The 14,783-nt window shown below is 36.3% G+C and overlaps 1 protein-coding gene across 2 annotated transcripts in view; it reads right to left on the reverse strand.

Annotated features, from left to right (window-relative positions):
* LOC128228425 (uncharacterized) overlaps positions 1–14,783 on the reverse strand; it is an 82,735-nt gene that overhangs the window by 32,095 nt on the left and 35,857 nt on the right. For both annotated transcript variants that reach the window (XM_052939730.1, XM_052939729.1), the window contains 5 exons: positions 12,326–12,453; positions 6,093–6,349; positions 5,206–5,406; positions 4,509–4,676; positions 3,998–4,180 (listed from right to left, as the gene is read on the reverse strand). In XM_052939730.1, the coding sequence (XP_052795690.1) occupies positions 3,998–4,180; positions 4,509–4,676; positions 5,206–5,406; positions 6,093–6,349; positions 12,326–12,453 (937 nt within the window). The remainder of the gene's footprint in view (positions 1–3,997; positions 4,181–4,508; positions 4,677–5,205; positions 5,407–6,092; positions 6,350–12,325; positions 12,454–14,783) is intronic.

Genomic DNA, 14,783 nt, shown 5'->3' on the forward strand with positions numbered 1-14,783 from the left:
TAATTCTGAGTTAGATGTGTGGTCACCAAGCCAGACATGTGGGTTTCCTCCGGGTACTCAGGTTTCCACATTACAAGACCACAGTCTCACATAACATCGTACTGATGACAGTGATTGATATAATGACTGCTGTAAGGATTGATTTAAACAATCGTTCTAAACAAGTACTTAACAAGATGACCTTTGGAATTACAGAACTAAATTATTATTCATCCCTTCCTTCAAGTTATTTGTTCCCCATAGTTTCATAAATTAAAGATGCACTGTTACTCCCAAGTAAGATTTACCACAATTATTACAATTGTTTAAATATACCACAAAGGATGAATAAATGTCAGAAAAATGGTTATTATGAAGAATACGGTGTTTAATTTGAAAGAAATGAGCATAAAACACAGTATTTCTACCTTATGAGCCTATAAACCACAGTTAATCTTTAATCATTCACAAATCATTTAATATTTTTGCCTTTTCAGCTATTTAAAATACATGGTTACAATCTTGTTATCAGTAGTTAATATTTTTCATAAATGCATTATTTAGTAAGTATTTTAAGGTTTATCAGTCAAAATTTATGTTTGTTATACAGTCATGTGTATGTATTGATTTTGAATAAGAGTGTCACTTTAAGCATTTATCATGCATGTTCTATACATGTGTTGTATTTGTCACCTTTTATAATTAGCTTGTTTGGCCACATGGGTCTATGACTGTTTGGGCGTGGAGTGTGTAAGCATATTTTTACTCGCACTCGAGCCTTGGCCATTCGGCAAGTGCTCCGTTAAGATTGTTAGTCATTTTAGGTTTTTGGAGCAAAGTGCACAGACAGAATGTAACCGTGGTTAGAGCTACCCTGGTTCTTTAACGAGCACCAGTGTATAGCACTGTCACACGGGACCCCGATTTAACGTTCTCCCGGAAGACGATTAGTATTTTGTAGTGATGAGATGGGGAATCAAACCTGCAACCCCTTGATTGATAGTCAAGTATGTTACCACTAGACCATGGATCTGCCATATGACTGTTTGGTTAACACAGTCATGTTTATATCCATTCTAATCTATCACCTATACTCTACATGTGTATGTCTATTTTTAGAAAGTGTCACCTTAACCTTGAACTATTAAACCAAACGTGATGCTGCTGTATGTTAGGCTGGTCCATGGTCTAGTGGTATATACTTGACTGTCAATTCAGGGGTCGCAGGTTTGATTCTCCGTCGCACCACTAAAACATTACTTATTGTCTTCCGGGCAGGAGGTTAAATGGGGGTCCTGTGTGACAGAACCAGGGTAGCTCTATCTAGAGGTACTTTCTGCCTGTGCACTATGCTCCAAAAATCTTAAACGACTTACAATCTTATTGGAGCAATTGCTGAATTTGGCAAGGCCCGAGTGCGAATATAAATAAGCTTACACACTGCTTGTACATGTTACATTAGACACAAAGAAAAACTTCATGACAATTATAATACATATGTTTGAATTACTTTAGTTTACTTCTAATAAAAATGACCATTATCACTACATGAACTGCTTCAAGGACTTCATTGATCAAAGGCATTCAAGACAAAAAATGCAACAGTATAGCTGCAATAACATTGTGAATTAAGAAAAACTTCAAGGTTTAGAATTAAAGGGCTTATAAGCCTTGATTATGTATAATATATATACCCTTCATGAAAATTATGTCTAATCAGTTTTGTTTTGTCTTGTGTAGCCTTACTAAGCATAAAACTCTTGACCCTGACCTTGACCCCAGCTGCCTTAATATATAGTTGATATACACCAAGTTTCATAACCATGAAGAGTTAGCAAATGTGAAGACGTCAGGCCCCAATTTCTCGAAACTTCTTAAGTCCCATATAACAGGATTAAGCTAATCTCACTATTATTGTTGTTCTATAAAATGTGTTATATTTACGTCTTCAAGAATTTTTCAAAATGATGTAGAAATAATCTGTATGATTATCAGAATAAACCATTTTTCATTTATCAAAATCTATTTTCAGTATGTATTTTGGCTAATTGGAATAAGCGACTTAAGCCTGTTAGGCTTAAGAAGTTTCGAGAAATTGGGGCCTGGTCTTCTCAGTCAAATCAGAGGCATAACTAGACTAATAATTGAAATCAAGTTTTGAATTACTTGGCATTTCTTCAATTCATGACATCTTAATACAGTCAAACATTTCAGTTACCTTCAAATTCAACGATGGAATCCTTTAAAAAAGCACACTTTTGGTATTACGGAAATCCTCATAAAAGTTCTTCTGTCTCACGGATATCTCCATACTGGGATCAATCACAAGATTAATTGTAACAGTTTTGTAGATTACTTGTGAATTTTAAATAATCACTGGCCATACTGATTCTAAAAACAATGATTTAAACATCAGCAGGCCTTAGATGACAATTTTAAGTAATGAACTGTCTGGGGAGACATGAAGCGTTGTCATGGTAATGTCATAACATTATAGAATATACCTATAGTTTCATAGCAGTTATAAGTATTGGATAATATGGTATCTACCTTCTGGCCAATGTAATGACTCTTATAAATGCCAGTTTCTGCAAACACAATCATACTAATTGCTCAGACAAATAGCAAATTGGAAGCAAATTATGAAAAACAGAATGAAAACGCCCTACAGTTAAAAAAAATATATATAAAAGACACATGTAACCCGGTGCTAATTTGCCGTTTTTACTATTTCCTTGATAGAATATTATGTTGTGAAATTAGCGTTTTCACGCACGAAGATTTTCGTGAGATGTTCTCACTTCAAACATTACTTTTGGGAGACATCTTGTATTGTACTTTTTAAAGTTAGGAGTTTTAGCATTATGATATTTGGTATGTATTGGCCCTTCATTGTTTAATTCTGCATTTGGTGCAAGGAGTTGTATTGGATGCTTTGTTTGTATTTTCGGAGCAATCCATGTATTTTCGTGATTCTTGTGAAATACTAGTTCAAGATAGCAGTGATGTCTCTTTCTTGTCTTTGTTGCACATTTTGCACATGTTTATAATATGTTGATTTACAGATTAACAGTACACTGACAACACGGTTATGGGGTGAGATAGGAGACGTTTTGAGATATTTATAGGACATTTGGTTCCACATACCTGTAAGTTTTCATTGTGTTTATGTTAGGTCATATCATACGATTTTACCATTATACCTTGTTACGGCCACTAGACGTATTACAACTTCAGTATTATTTGTGTACAAGATTATTATTTGTGTACAAGATTATAATGAAGTAACATGTTTAATAGTAAAAGTATAAACATGCAATGTATAATTATAACTATGCATTAATTGTTATTCCATTGTCTATTTTCAGTATGTTCAGTTATATTATAGAACGACACGGTTGTGATTGTTATACCAGTATCATGGAATACAAATGTAATGAAAGGAACTTGTATTTGGTGTTATATTCACTTAATCCTTAATCCACCTGGACATTATTTATACCTGAACCCCGACGTTTAACTTTCTGATTACCGGAAATATCGGCTTGTTACACACAGAATTAAAAAGAAAGCTTAAATCTAATGAGCGCAGATAGATGTTTTTATGGTAACATGAAGATGAGAAATATAATTATTATTTTTTTGTTACAGAGCTGTATAAGGGACTAAGAGACCTAAAATACCTTTATGGCAAAATCAGATGCCAATGGGGGGTATATCATTGTACTGGAGGCATACATCTATTAAAACTACAACTATTTTGAATATCACATCAACCTTAAACTTGACAAAAAAGCATTTAAGATGATGATGAAGTAATTCAAATATTTGTTTTTAAAACAGACGGACATACATACAGCCAGAGATACACAGAGACAGATAAACAGATAAGCAGGCAGATATATGGACAGACAAAGCAGCATATATAGCACATAGCTCTCTCACTTTTCAGACCAGCTAATAATTGCCCAAGTCATACTACTGCATTTTAAGTTATAAGTGTGGCCAAATACTTCACCTCCTCAGCAGTCAATTGTACCATCTGGGGAATGTAGAGACTGGCTGTGATCATGGCGAGGCCGTGTATGGGGCGGTGGTTGTCCGGTTGGCAGATCACATAGTCTGGGGCCGGTGTGTGCTCGTGTCCGAATGCAAGCCCAGCACCCCAACCATCCGGAACCTTCAGCAGCACTTTCACCCTCTAGGTATAGAAGAAATGTAATGATAACACAACTTACTATTTTTCATTGTTTCAAAGTTGCAAAAATCATTTGCTTTGCATCCTTATTTTCATTTAAGATTTTGACAGAAAATGAAGCATACAACCAAAAACACCAATGTAAACTTTTCAAATAACATTTACTACTAAAAGGGAAGCGACTAGAATCAGCCCACCTTTCAAGAAAGTCAATCTTACTGTGATTCATAAAAATACGCATAGCCTTAACATTGGCATTCTTTGTTAAAGCCTTAATGTACATGTATAACCATGAGCTCATAAATGAAGAAGTCAATCTAATACCATTCACCTCAACCAAGCTTCCATGTTCCCAAATAAGAGCCCATACAGCAAGTGCAGGCACCCAAAGCCCAGGTGCTAGGGCAAGACACCAGCCCAACACCTTTGACCAGCCTGAGTACTGGACATGACCGTAGTGACTAGGTCCACCATTTATTCCCGCACATGTGATCAGGCCCTGAATGGAAAACAAATACAACAACATAAATGTATTAAGTACTAACAGAAAACAAAAATTAGAGCTATGAGTAAAATATAAGTCCAAGAGAAAAAACTTTACGACAATTTGGCCCTTGCTCATGAAAAAAATGTTCGGCACCAGCAGCATAATGATCTTGTGTGATTAACTGTAGTACCTTAGTAGTTAACATTGCTACACACTTTTTTAAACATCACACATAAATCTAACTGATTAACCATTGAATGACTCAAATAAAAACCTCCTACTACCTTTTTTATGATGATTAAGTAAATAGAAAACCTACTGCAAGCACACATGGTATAGGAATACTACCCCAAGCACACATGTTGTAAGACAACCTACCATTAGTATTCACACTGTAAGGCAACCGACCACAATTACACATGGTGTAAGGGAACTTACATGAAATCTACCCCACAAATTTTGGCAAAAGTACACAAGTAAAAGGAACGTGTACACAAGTGTAAGGAACCTTCAACAAGAACACATGGCGTAAACAACTTACCATAAGTACACATGGTGTAACAAATTTCCAGTTGGTCATCCACCAGAGTGAATTCTTGTGTCCCGTCATATCTTCGATGTTGTGAAGGAACTTCTGGGCCCCAAACACGTACATGAGGATACAGCACTCGAGCAGCACCACGATATAGGGCATGACAAGGGTCACATACCCGTCCAGGTAGTGGATAATGTACACACCCAGCTAAAAATAGCCCAAACATAGCTTAATGTGAGCAGATTTTAACCAATCAGAGAATATGAGTCAAAGTGCCATAAAACAATTATTATAATTTATAGCTAACCTTAAACGAGTGGGCAGGTATTCATGAAACATCTTAAGTCATTTTCTAACTTAAGTCATTTTCTTATGTTATGTATCTCACTTATCATTATTTTACAGGGCTTCTAAAATTTTGGATCCTCAGTATGTCCGGATCCGGCCACAATCGGTCTGGACGCGGCGCCCCCCCCCCCCCCCCCCCCAAAAGAAAGGCCTGTTCAGAAGTCCGATTATTTAGAAATGTCACACATTTTTCTCGACTCTTTTCTGTCAATATTTTTTCCCGATATCGCAATAATTTATTTTTATCATATAATTGCTTCATAACCCATACTATCTGAAATACTTTTTTCATTGACTTGATTCAAGCTACATGTACATACTTTTATGTAAACAAACACTTTTCTTTTAGTTTGACTTTATGTTTTTAGGAAATTGACTTAAGTTAAGAAAAGACTTAAGATGTTTTATGACTACCGCCCCTGAAGTATATTGTAAATTTTTACAGGATTTAGTAAAGTATGTTTACTTTCAATTAAGATAAAAGTATTAAAATGTTTCTTTAAAACTAGACCACTAAACCTCATGATTGTCAACGAGGATAATACCTTGGTTGTGAGAAGGATGCCAACCGCCATAAAGAAAATACAAAGCACAAGTTGTAATGCCCAGCGACGCTGCCTGGTGACAGTCCCACCTCGTCCCCTGTGCCACTCGAGTCCCGCCTCAATAAGAGTTTGTACAAGCACGAGCAGGGAAGACACGCCTACTACACACACAACCGAGAAGTACAGCATGAGGAACGCGGTGGAGTCTGACACCCGTGTCAAGATGTAGGGGTATACGGCATAACCAACCTCATATTCTGTGAAAAAACAGGACTTAAAATTGATTTCAAATACATGATATTTTACTTTTCTTAGTTTAAAATCAAGCATTATGTAAGAAGAGATACTATATTGAAGTTTGCAATTATTTCATGAGGTACAGCCATACCCCACTGGTTCAAACAAGGCTCGAATTCCTTGTTGGCTCGAACTGGATGTAAAGGCCCGATTTGCATATACTGATGTAACAAACCAAACTCAAGAATTTTTACCAATGACCCTTTAGTGAGACCTTGATCTTTAACCCACAAACATTGGTCCATCCCTCTAAGAGAATTATCATTTTTATTATTAAATTATTATTATAAAGTGAAAATAAAATCCAGAAATGTTATGGCAAAACTATACAAAACTTGTGGCTTCCATGTTGACCTGGTATAGAATCTTACATGGTAACATATAAAAACAATTCAAGAGAAACGAGTTCTATGTTAAGAGTCATTGAAAGCATTGTCAAGGTCAAATCATTAGCAAAAGTGCACATGAACAGATTCCGGCTGTGAGTCTATGGCATGACCATCTTTAATAAGGCCTAAAAATAAAAAATGTTTCCTGTAACATGCTAAAAAAAGATGGGTCGGTAGCTAGGTTTTTTTAAAAAAAAATTTTAATTCTTGTTTTAAAATGTCAGAATGATCCAATATTCATGTTTATTTCAGGTGAATTATTTTAAAAAGAATTCAGTGTGATATATAGATTCAAACTTTCTGCCATAAATAAACTAAAACTGCTAGCTTGACAGCCATTGTACATGTATGTTAGTTGTAGAATGCATTCTTTTGAAGGGCAAGCCATGGGTTCGACTCCCAGCGGTGGCAACATTATGTGCAATTTTGAGCATTGTCAGTATGTTCACCAGGGAAGCAGTTCATCTTTAGACTTTGCAAATATAACCCAGTAAGAAAGTGAATCAAATAACATTTAGCAAATTTATTTTTGGCAAATGTTTTAAACAAAACTTTCAAAATGCATACATTTTGTAGTAATAAAACATGATATTATTGCACAAACTATTTTAAAATAGACTGTGTAATAATATCAAGTTGTATTACAATTAAATGTACATGACAAGTATTATGAAATAAAATGCTGTTACAGCAAGAACTGGCAAGAATCTCCACAAAACATAAATCAATACTTCGAGTGATAAATGACTAGAATCAATGACTAAACAATTTAACTCTTAGAGCATTGTCAGAATTGTACATGGTCTACCCTGTTCACTGCTTAGACACTTCAACCTAACCTACTGACTCAGCAGCGAACAGTGTAAAATGATAGATTGGACTGGAATAAGTTTAAATAGACTAGAATCAGTATCAAAAAAGCTTGGACTGACCATTTTTTGTAAACAGTACAAGAGCGGTCACAGACAGCTATATCCCCCGCCTCATGGGGACATTTTTTGTAACGAAAGCCAATCAATGGTAAGGGTAGTTTCTCAGGAATATAAGAAATGCGTAAAATTAAGAAAGGGCAATAACTCTTTCAAAAAAGGTCATATTGCAAAAGCCTGACAATATGCACTGTGTCACTATATAGTCATAAACGTAAGAGGAGTTGCAAAGAAACCAATTTTAAATGTAAAATAAGCAAAGGGCAATAACTCTTTCAAAAATGGGCGAATTGGGAAAGTTTGGTAGAAATCGCTTAAAAAACGTAAGAGGAGTTCCGAAGAAACCAATTTTAAATGTAAAATAAGCCAAGGGCAATTACTCTTTCAAAAATGGTCAAATCAGGAAAGCCCGACAGTATGCGCTGCTTCACTTTATGATCATCAATCTGTGAAAGTTTGGTAGAAATTGCATGAAAAACGTAAGAGGAGTTGCAAAGAAACCAATTTTAAATGTAAACTAAACAAAGGGCTATAACTCTTTCAAAAAAGGTCGAATCGCAAAAGCCAGAAAATTTGCGCTGCTTCACTTTACGATCATCAATCTGTGAAAGTTTGGTAGAAATCGCACGAGAAATGTAAGAGAAGATGCAAAGAAATGAATGTGGGACGGACGGACGGATGCACACACGCACGGAATCGCGCCTACCATTACTATATCCCCTCACCTTTTCGAGGGATAAAAACAGCAAAACTAGGAAACGTACAGTTCATTCATTAAATAGTTTCCACAACTTATTTTTTTAAAACAATTTCCAGTGTTTTAAAAAGATCTGCTGTTCATTCTGTAAAAATCTCAAGCACGATGAAAATATAATCAATTTAACTTTTTTTTTTTTTTTTCTTGTCACACAATTTTATTCAAGTTTACAGTCATAAAACACTAAATGATTACTATGATACAATGTAGCATAATTATATAAACTTATCCTTTCTGAAAGTAGCTGAACATTCTTTTTTTATCTCATTCATTTTTACACAGAGTACAAATCAATGCACATACATTAAGGCAATAATGTCATAATAACAATTTTATGTGTTTTCTTATATCTGTATATCCATTTTTATGTACAAAAAAAAATTGTGAACATTGTAACTAGAAATAGGATAATTGCTCATTTTACTCAAATGAAGCTTTTCATTTTGAATGGAAGGCATCACATTCAATGCAGACATCACATTCAATGCAGACATCACATTCAACAAGATTTAGGGGTGCTTACATGCATCTCTTCCTTTGCCATCATTGTAACACATCCATTAAAATATAAGAAGTTCTGTCGTTTCTTTCCATACATTGCAGTCTTTCCTTCAGAGTTCATCACTGTCTTCTACACATCATGCTTTTATTGCTGTACTACCACCATATTTAGTCATGTTATTCAATTGTCCTCTGAGCAATAATACTCTTCCAGGGAGTTACATCCCTTCACTTATTTTAAAACTGTTGTTCACTAATGTCAAACTAGTTTGCCCTTTTCTATACACTTTTTACAATATCTCATAGGTCCATTGGTCATAAAAGATGGTATGTAACCTTACCCACCATTAAAGAGGCAAACGCCAATACCATGTCGAGAGTTATCCCCATTATCCAAGTAGAGTTATCTCCCTTAAAGGCCCAATGATTGTAAGCACCTAACATTCATTTGTCCAGGACACATAGTAGGTTGACCCCCAACATTCCAAGATTCACTCTTCCTAACATTCCATTTTCCTTGTGCTGTATGTGGTACAGGAAAAACAGGATGGCATGGAACATGTTGTTTCTACCCTTGGGCAGGTTGAACACAGTGTCTTTAATGACCACTTGGAAATGTGTTGGGTTAATGCTGGTCTGGTATAGCAGTAAGTTATCCTTCTCAAGGTTAGGTTTGCCTGGAGTTTTGAGGAAGTGTTGGCTGGTGAACATTTTTCCATCGGGGTACCTTAGGTCCGGTGGAAGCCGCGAATCTAGGTATGTGCAGAACATATGCATCACCAACTGAGTATCTGTGGGCAAGCGTTCGCTCCATGGTTTCCCGTACTTGCCCCCACCACCACCTCGATTCCACAAGAACTCGCTGACACACCCATCACTACCCAACTCTTTAATCCTCTTGACCATGTACTCCTGATCTGATGTACAGTAGAGATAGGGGACCATCATATTGAGGGTTGGAACATGCGCCACTTTGGTCAGAGCCAGCTGTTTCAATGTTGACACACCAACTTCCCCAATTTCTGTATCTTCACTGCCTATTTTCCGAAGCTGTGAATTGATGGTGTCAATTTCCCATGATAGTTTCACCATTATTGTATTGCCGAGCCACTTTCTAAGACGCTCAATCCAGAGAAACAGGTCGTCATCTGTCACTCCAAGAGGCCTCCAGACCTCTTCTCCCATATCATCGCTATCATCCGTCCGCGACTTATGGCTCTGTGGGGAGAGACTGGCAAGCTGGTACTGGTTTTTACGGAACACATGGCTCAGATCCAGGCTTGGACGGCCGTAACTCCAGAATGATGAACTGTTCAGCGACATGTCCTGGCAACTGAGAGCTGCCTTGTAATCTTTCTCATCCTGCTCCTTCAAGTACACTGACAAGGACTGTAAGTCTATCATCTTGTCAGATGGGGAAGGTGATCTAAAACATGATGAGAGTGAAAGTCTGGATCGAAGTCCACTGCCATCCAGGCTTGACAGTGACGCAACGGGCGAGTACGGAGTAAATGAAGAGTTGGAAAAACCTGACAAGTGACCACCGCTGGTTTGAAAGCCACTCCTGCCTAAAGATGCGTGACCACTAGCATATAGGAAGGAGTTTCCCGGACTTGCGTAACTGTGGGAGGCAGTAAATGACCCAAGGTTGGTTGGAGTCATGGCCGCGTTACTGCTCCAATGGCTGGACGGACTATAAGCAGTATGAGAGCTGGATGGAGTACTACTGGAGAATACCAGGCTATTCTCGCCATTAGATGGAGCAGAGCTGCGAATGGGTCATTGTCCTTGACCCCAAGGAGTCGCTTCTGTATCTGAGTGACTTCCAGTTTGTTGTTGAAGACATAGTACGAGAGGCATTTGAACACATCGGAGACAATACTGAATACTAGCACGACAATTAACAACACCTCTATATACCAGAAGACTGTTCTGCCAATCTGCAGTACTGCACTCAGAAAGAAAATGTTCATATCAATATAAAGCAGAAATATTGCTACTCCACATGCCATGACGTTCCTCTGAGCATGTTGCACGTCTAGAGATGTTTTCCAGGTACCAAAAGTCTGTGATAACTACTATAATACCTATTTATTTAGATTCACTGACTCCCGGAAAAAAACATGACCGCCATTACTAGCGCATGCGCAAAATCAATATAACTTTTAATAGAATACCTTGTCTTATTTCCTTTTCTGGACTTGACTGGACCACGGTGGTTAAAAAATTCCCAGAGTCAAAATTTGGAAAAATATGTTCTGACTCTGACGAACGTATTATTTAGTTAATGCATCTTCGTTATGTAACCTAATGCATCCTTGTCAAATTCCAATATGTACCAGCGATTGTTTTGTTGCAACGACATCTTTCTTACTTTAACTTTCACTTTCACGTTTATCTTTTTTTCCAGAAGTAAACAAAAACATTCAACGTTCCTATTGCCAATATTGCAACATTGTATTTTTAATAAATGGCATAACCATAACTATACAATACTGTTTTGTTACAGAACTTAACTATAACACTGAGTGACAACGATCTACGCAATTCTCCTTTCACTTTCATTAAAATTGACAGGAAGTTAGCGTGCACCTGTTTTCCGTGCTTTTTAGACCATGTGGTACGAACAATGTTTACTTTTCTGTTAACTCCTTAAAAACTTATAAGAATATTTCTTTAATTAACAGGAGATATAATAAAACAACTTAAAATAAATGAACAAAACATATCTTAGCATTGTTGTTTTTCAAAACTATCGCTCTTAGCGAAAAAGCGGAAGGCTTCTGTTAATTTAATGGGTGGAGTTAATATTATGTCATTGCGTTTGAGTGCTGCTAATTGACATGGTAACCGATCAGATTCCAGATCAATAATCACTTGTCACTTTGGGTGTTTATTGCTCTTGTGGGTTAAACAAACATTCAGATCATGAATTGAGGCTCCTTTCAGATGATACCGACTCTCACACCGAAATTCTCCCGGGTCAAAACTGACACATACTACAAATGTATGATGCGTCAATATCGGGTCATTTATGATTTCAGTGCGTCAAAACCCGGGAGCTTGGGTCAATTGAAAGCCCTGCAGTTTAATGTCACAGCCATTAAGCTTTTTGCCATTGTTTCAACTTGTCAAACTGGAAACGTTTGTAACTATGCGACGAGTTCGGACACTACTAAATTATTTAAATTATCGTTGTCATCACAGGTCAGAGATCGCTAAAAATCTGACTTTTCGAATTTTGGGGCATAAAAAATTTGCGGTCGTTGGTAAAAAATTATGGTCGGTCGGTTTACAGGAAACAGACATATTTTTTTTTAGGCCTAACACAAAGGTAACTGAAATTAGGTTATACAATACCTGTGTGATGTGGAAGGTTTTCTACTGAGGTGTTGGTGATGTTAGCTAGAATGCCGAGACCTGAGCAGACTGTCAACCCACTAAACAGCACTGCTAAAACGTTACACATGCAGATCAACAGAAAGTTCCTGGAATATATAACATGAAATGTGATAAGAACACCAAGATGGTCTAGTTTTTTGCAGTCAAACATGAGACATAGCTTGACAATTGTTTAACCCAGTGTCACAGGTCTGGCTACACGCTTCACAATGTCACTAGTCATATGTGAACAAAGTTTCAAATATCGCCATATTGCCAAACAAGGGGAGTAACTTCACAATTGTTTAATCTAATGTCATGCTGGCTTAGTAACATGCTTGACAATGTCACTAGACATAAAATGTGAACAAAGTTTCAAATATCGCCATATTGCCAAACAAGGGGAATAACTTTACAATTCCTTTATCCAATGTCACAGGTCCAGCTATATGTTTACATTGTCACTAGTAATATGTGGACAAAGTTTCCATGTATCAAAATTCTAACTCCCGGCAGCTTATGATTTAGAGTTTTTGTCCTAACAAGTAATCTTTATGGAATGTGAAGGAAAAGTTAGAGGAATTATTTCAATTTTTTTTTACACAATCATGGTGTTAGACTTTGAATTCAATCAAAATAAGACGGGAAGAAAGCTGTGATTGTTATGGAAACATGGGTAAAGTAATTGTCATCATCATCAAGAAACTGATGTTCAAAAAAATAATCCTTTTAAAAAAAGAAGTATAACACATTGAACACGAGCTGTCACAGAGACAGGGCGCTCAACTATTCCACCGCTTTTCAGTGTAAGGATTGAAAAGTTTTGGCGAAACATGCATGGATCACTGTTAGATTAGATTTCAATGCAATATATGATGTGCTGAGATATTAACATAAATGTGGTTACATGCAAAATTTTAACCAGAAATTTTTAGTCTAATAATAAAGGGCCATTACTTGCAAAATACAGTTATCTAACTTGGATATTCAATTAGGTTGGGTGGTTGTGTACCATTGTATCAAGTCTCAATGCAATGCATCAAGTAGTTGCTGAGATATTATCCTATGTGTGCTAACATGCAAGACCTTAACCAGAATTCCTAAGTCGAATAATAAAGGGCAATTATTTGCATTAAATGCAAACAAGAGTTATATAACTTGAATCATTAAGTAGCTTGGATGGTTGAGTACCATTGTATCAAGTCCCAATGCAATCCCTCAAGTAGTTGCTGAGATATTAACTTATGTGTGCTTGCACGCAAAACCTTAACCAAGGTGTGACGCCGACGCTTGGGCGAGTAGTATAGCTCTCCTTATTCATCGAATAGTCAAGCTCAAAATTCATTATTTTAGGCAGTTTTAAACATTGATGGTTTAATAAGTCCTACGTCTGAAAATCATGCAAGTTGGCTTGTATAATTTTTCATAAAATATACAATTTCAATTAAGTCTTAGCAACAGAACAGTAAAAGATTTCCTGGTACCTGGGTCCTTTTTCACAAAGCAACTTCAATGAAAATTTCAACATTAAATTGCCAGATCAGGGCTCAACGTTAACTTTTAAATCCACTGGTCAATTCGGACTAGTAGATATATTTTCTACTGGTCCTGACCTAATATCCACTGGTCCTGACCAAATTGATACTTTTTGATGATATGATTTTAATTCTTTGCCTGTGAAGGTTTATTATATACACACATGATGAAAATAATAGTGAGCTTTTAATTTTAATATAAAACTTTAACTGGTTAACATTACAACAATGAAACAATAGTATGAGGATTGACTAGAATATACGTTGGATTATCAGGCAGCAATAAAAGATATATAGTACATATCTGACTTGAATGTACATTAAAATTTGTCAATCACATTAGCAAATGGCTTTAATTTACTATGCATAAGATAAATACTTAAAAACCAAATTCAATGCTATAAATATGGACGAAATGATTTGCTAAAATAAGTTATTGGAATTTTACATCGTAATAAAGATTGACCTAATTCCGATGATTTCACAGCTATCGTAAACTGTTCTGTGCTGTTTACTTCCGGTCGCAGATGTAACGCATGCGCAAGGGAATGTAAATAAAAACAACGAACGCTGCTTGCACTGCATTTATTTGTTGGATTATACATATTGTCAGATTTAGTCAGGGATCGTGCTTAACATTTCTGATTAAATTATTTCTTCTTGGAAATTTCACTGGTCCAGTCGGACTAGCCAGAACTGGTTTCTACTGGTCCGGACCATGAATCTGGTGGTCGCGGACCATCGGACCACCGTTAATGTCGAGCCCTGCAGATTTTTTACCATGAACTAGTTTGAATTGTTTCTTCCTAATTGAAGTTCATTGATATGAACTGGTTAATTAGACCAATATCTACTTATTTTCAACCTTTTTAGTTTAAAACAATTTCTAGTTTAGTTTAATT

Source organism: Mya arenaria, chromosome 3 (genome assembly GCF_026914265.1).
Source record: "Mya arenaria isolate MELC-2E11 chromosome 3, ASM2691426v1".
Classification (NCBI taxonomy): domain Eukaryota; kingdom Metazoa; phylum Mollusca; class Bivalvia; order Myida; family Myidae; genus Mya; species Mya arenaria.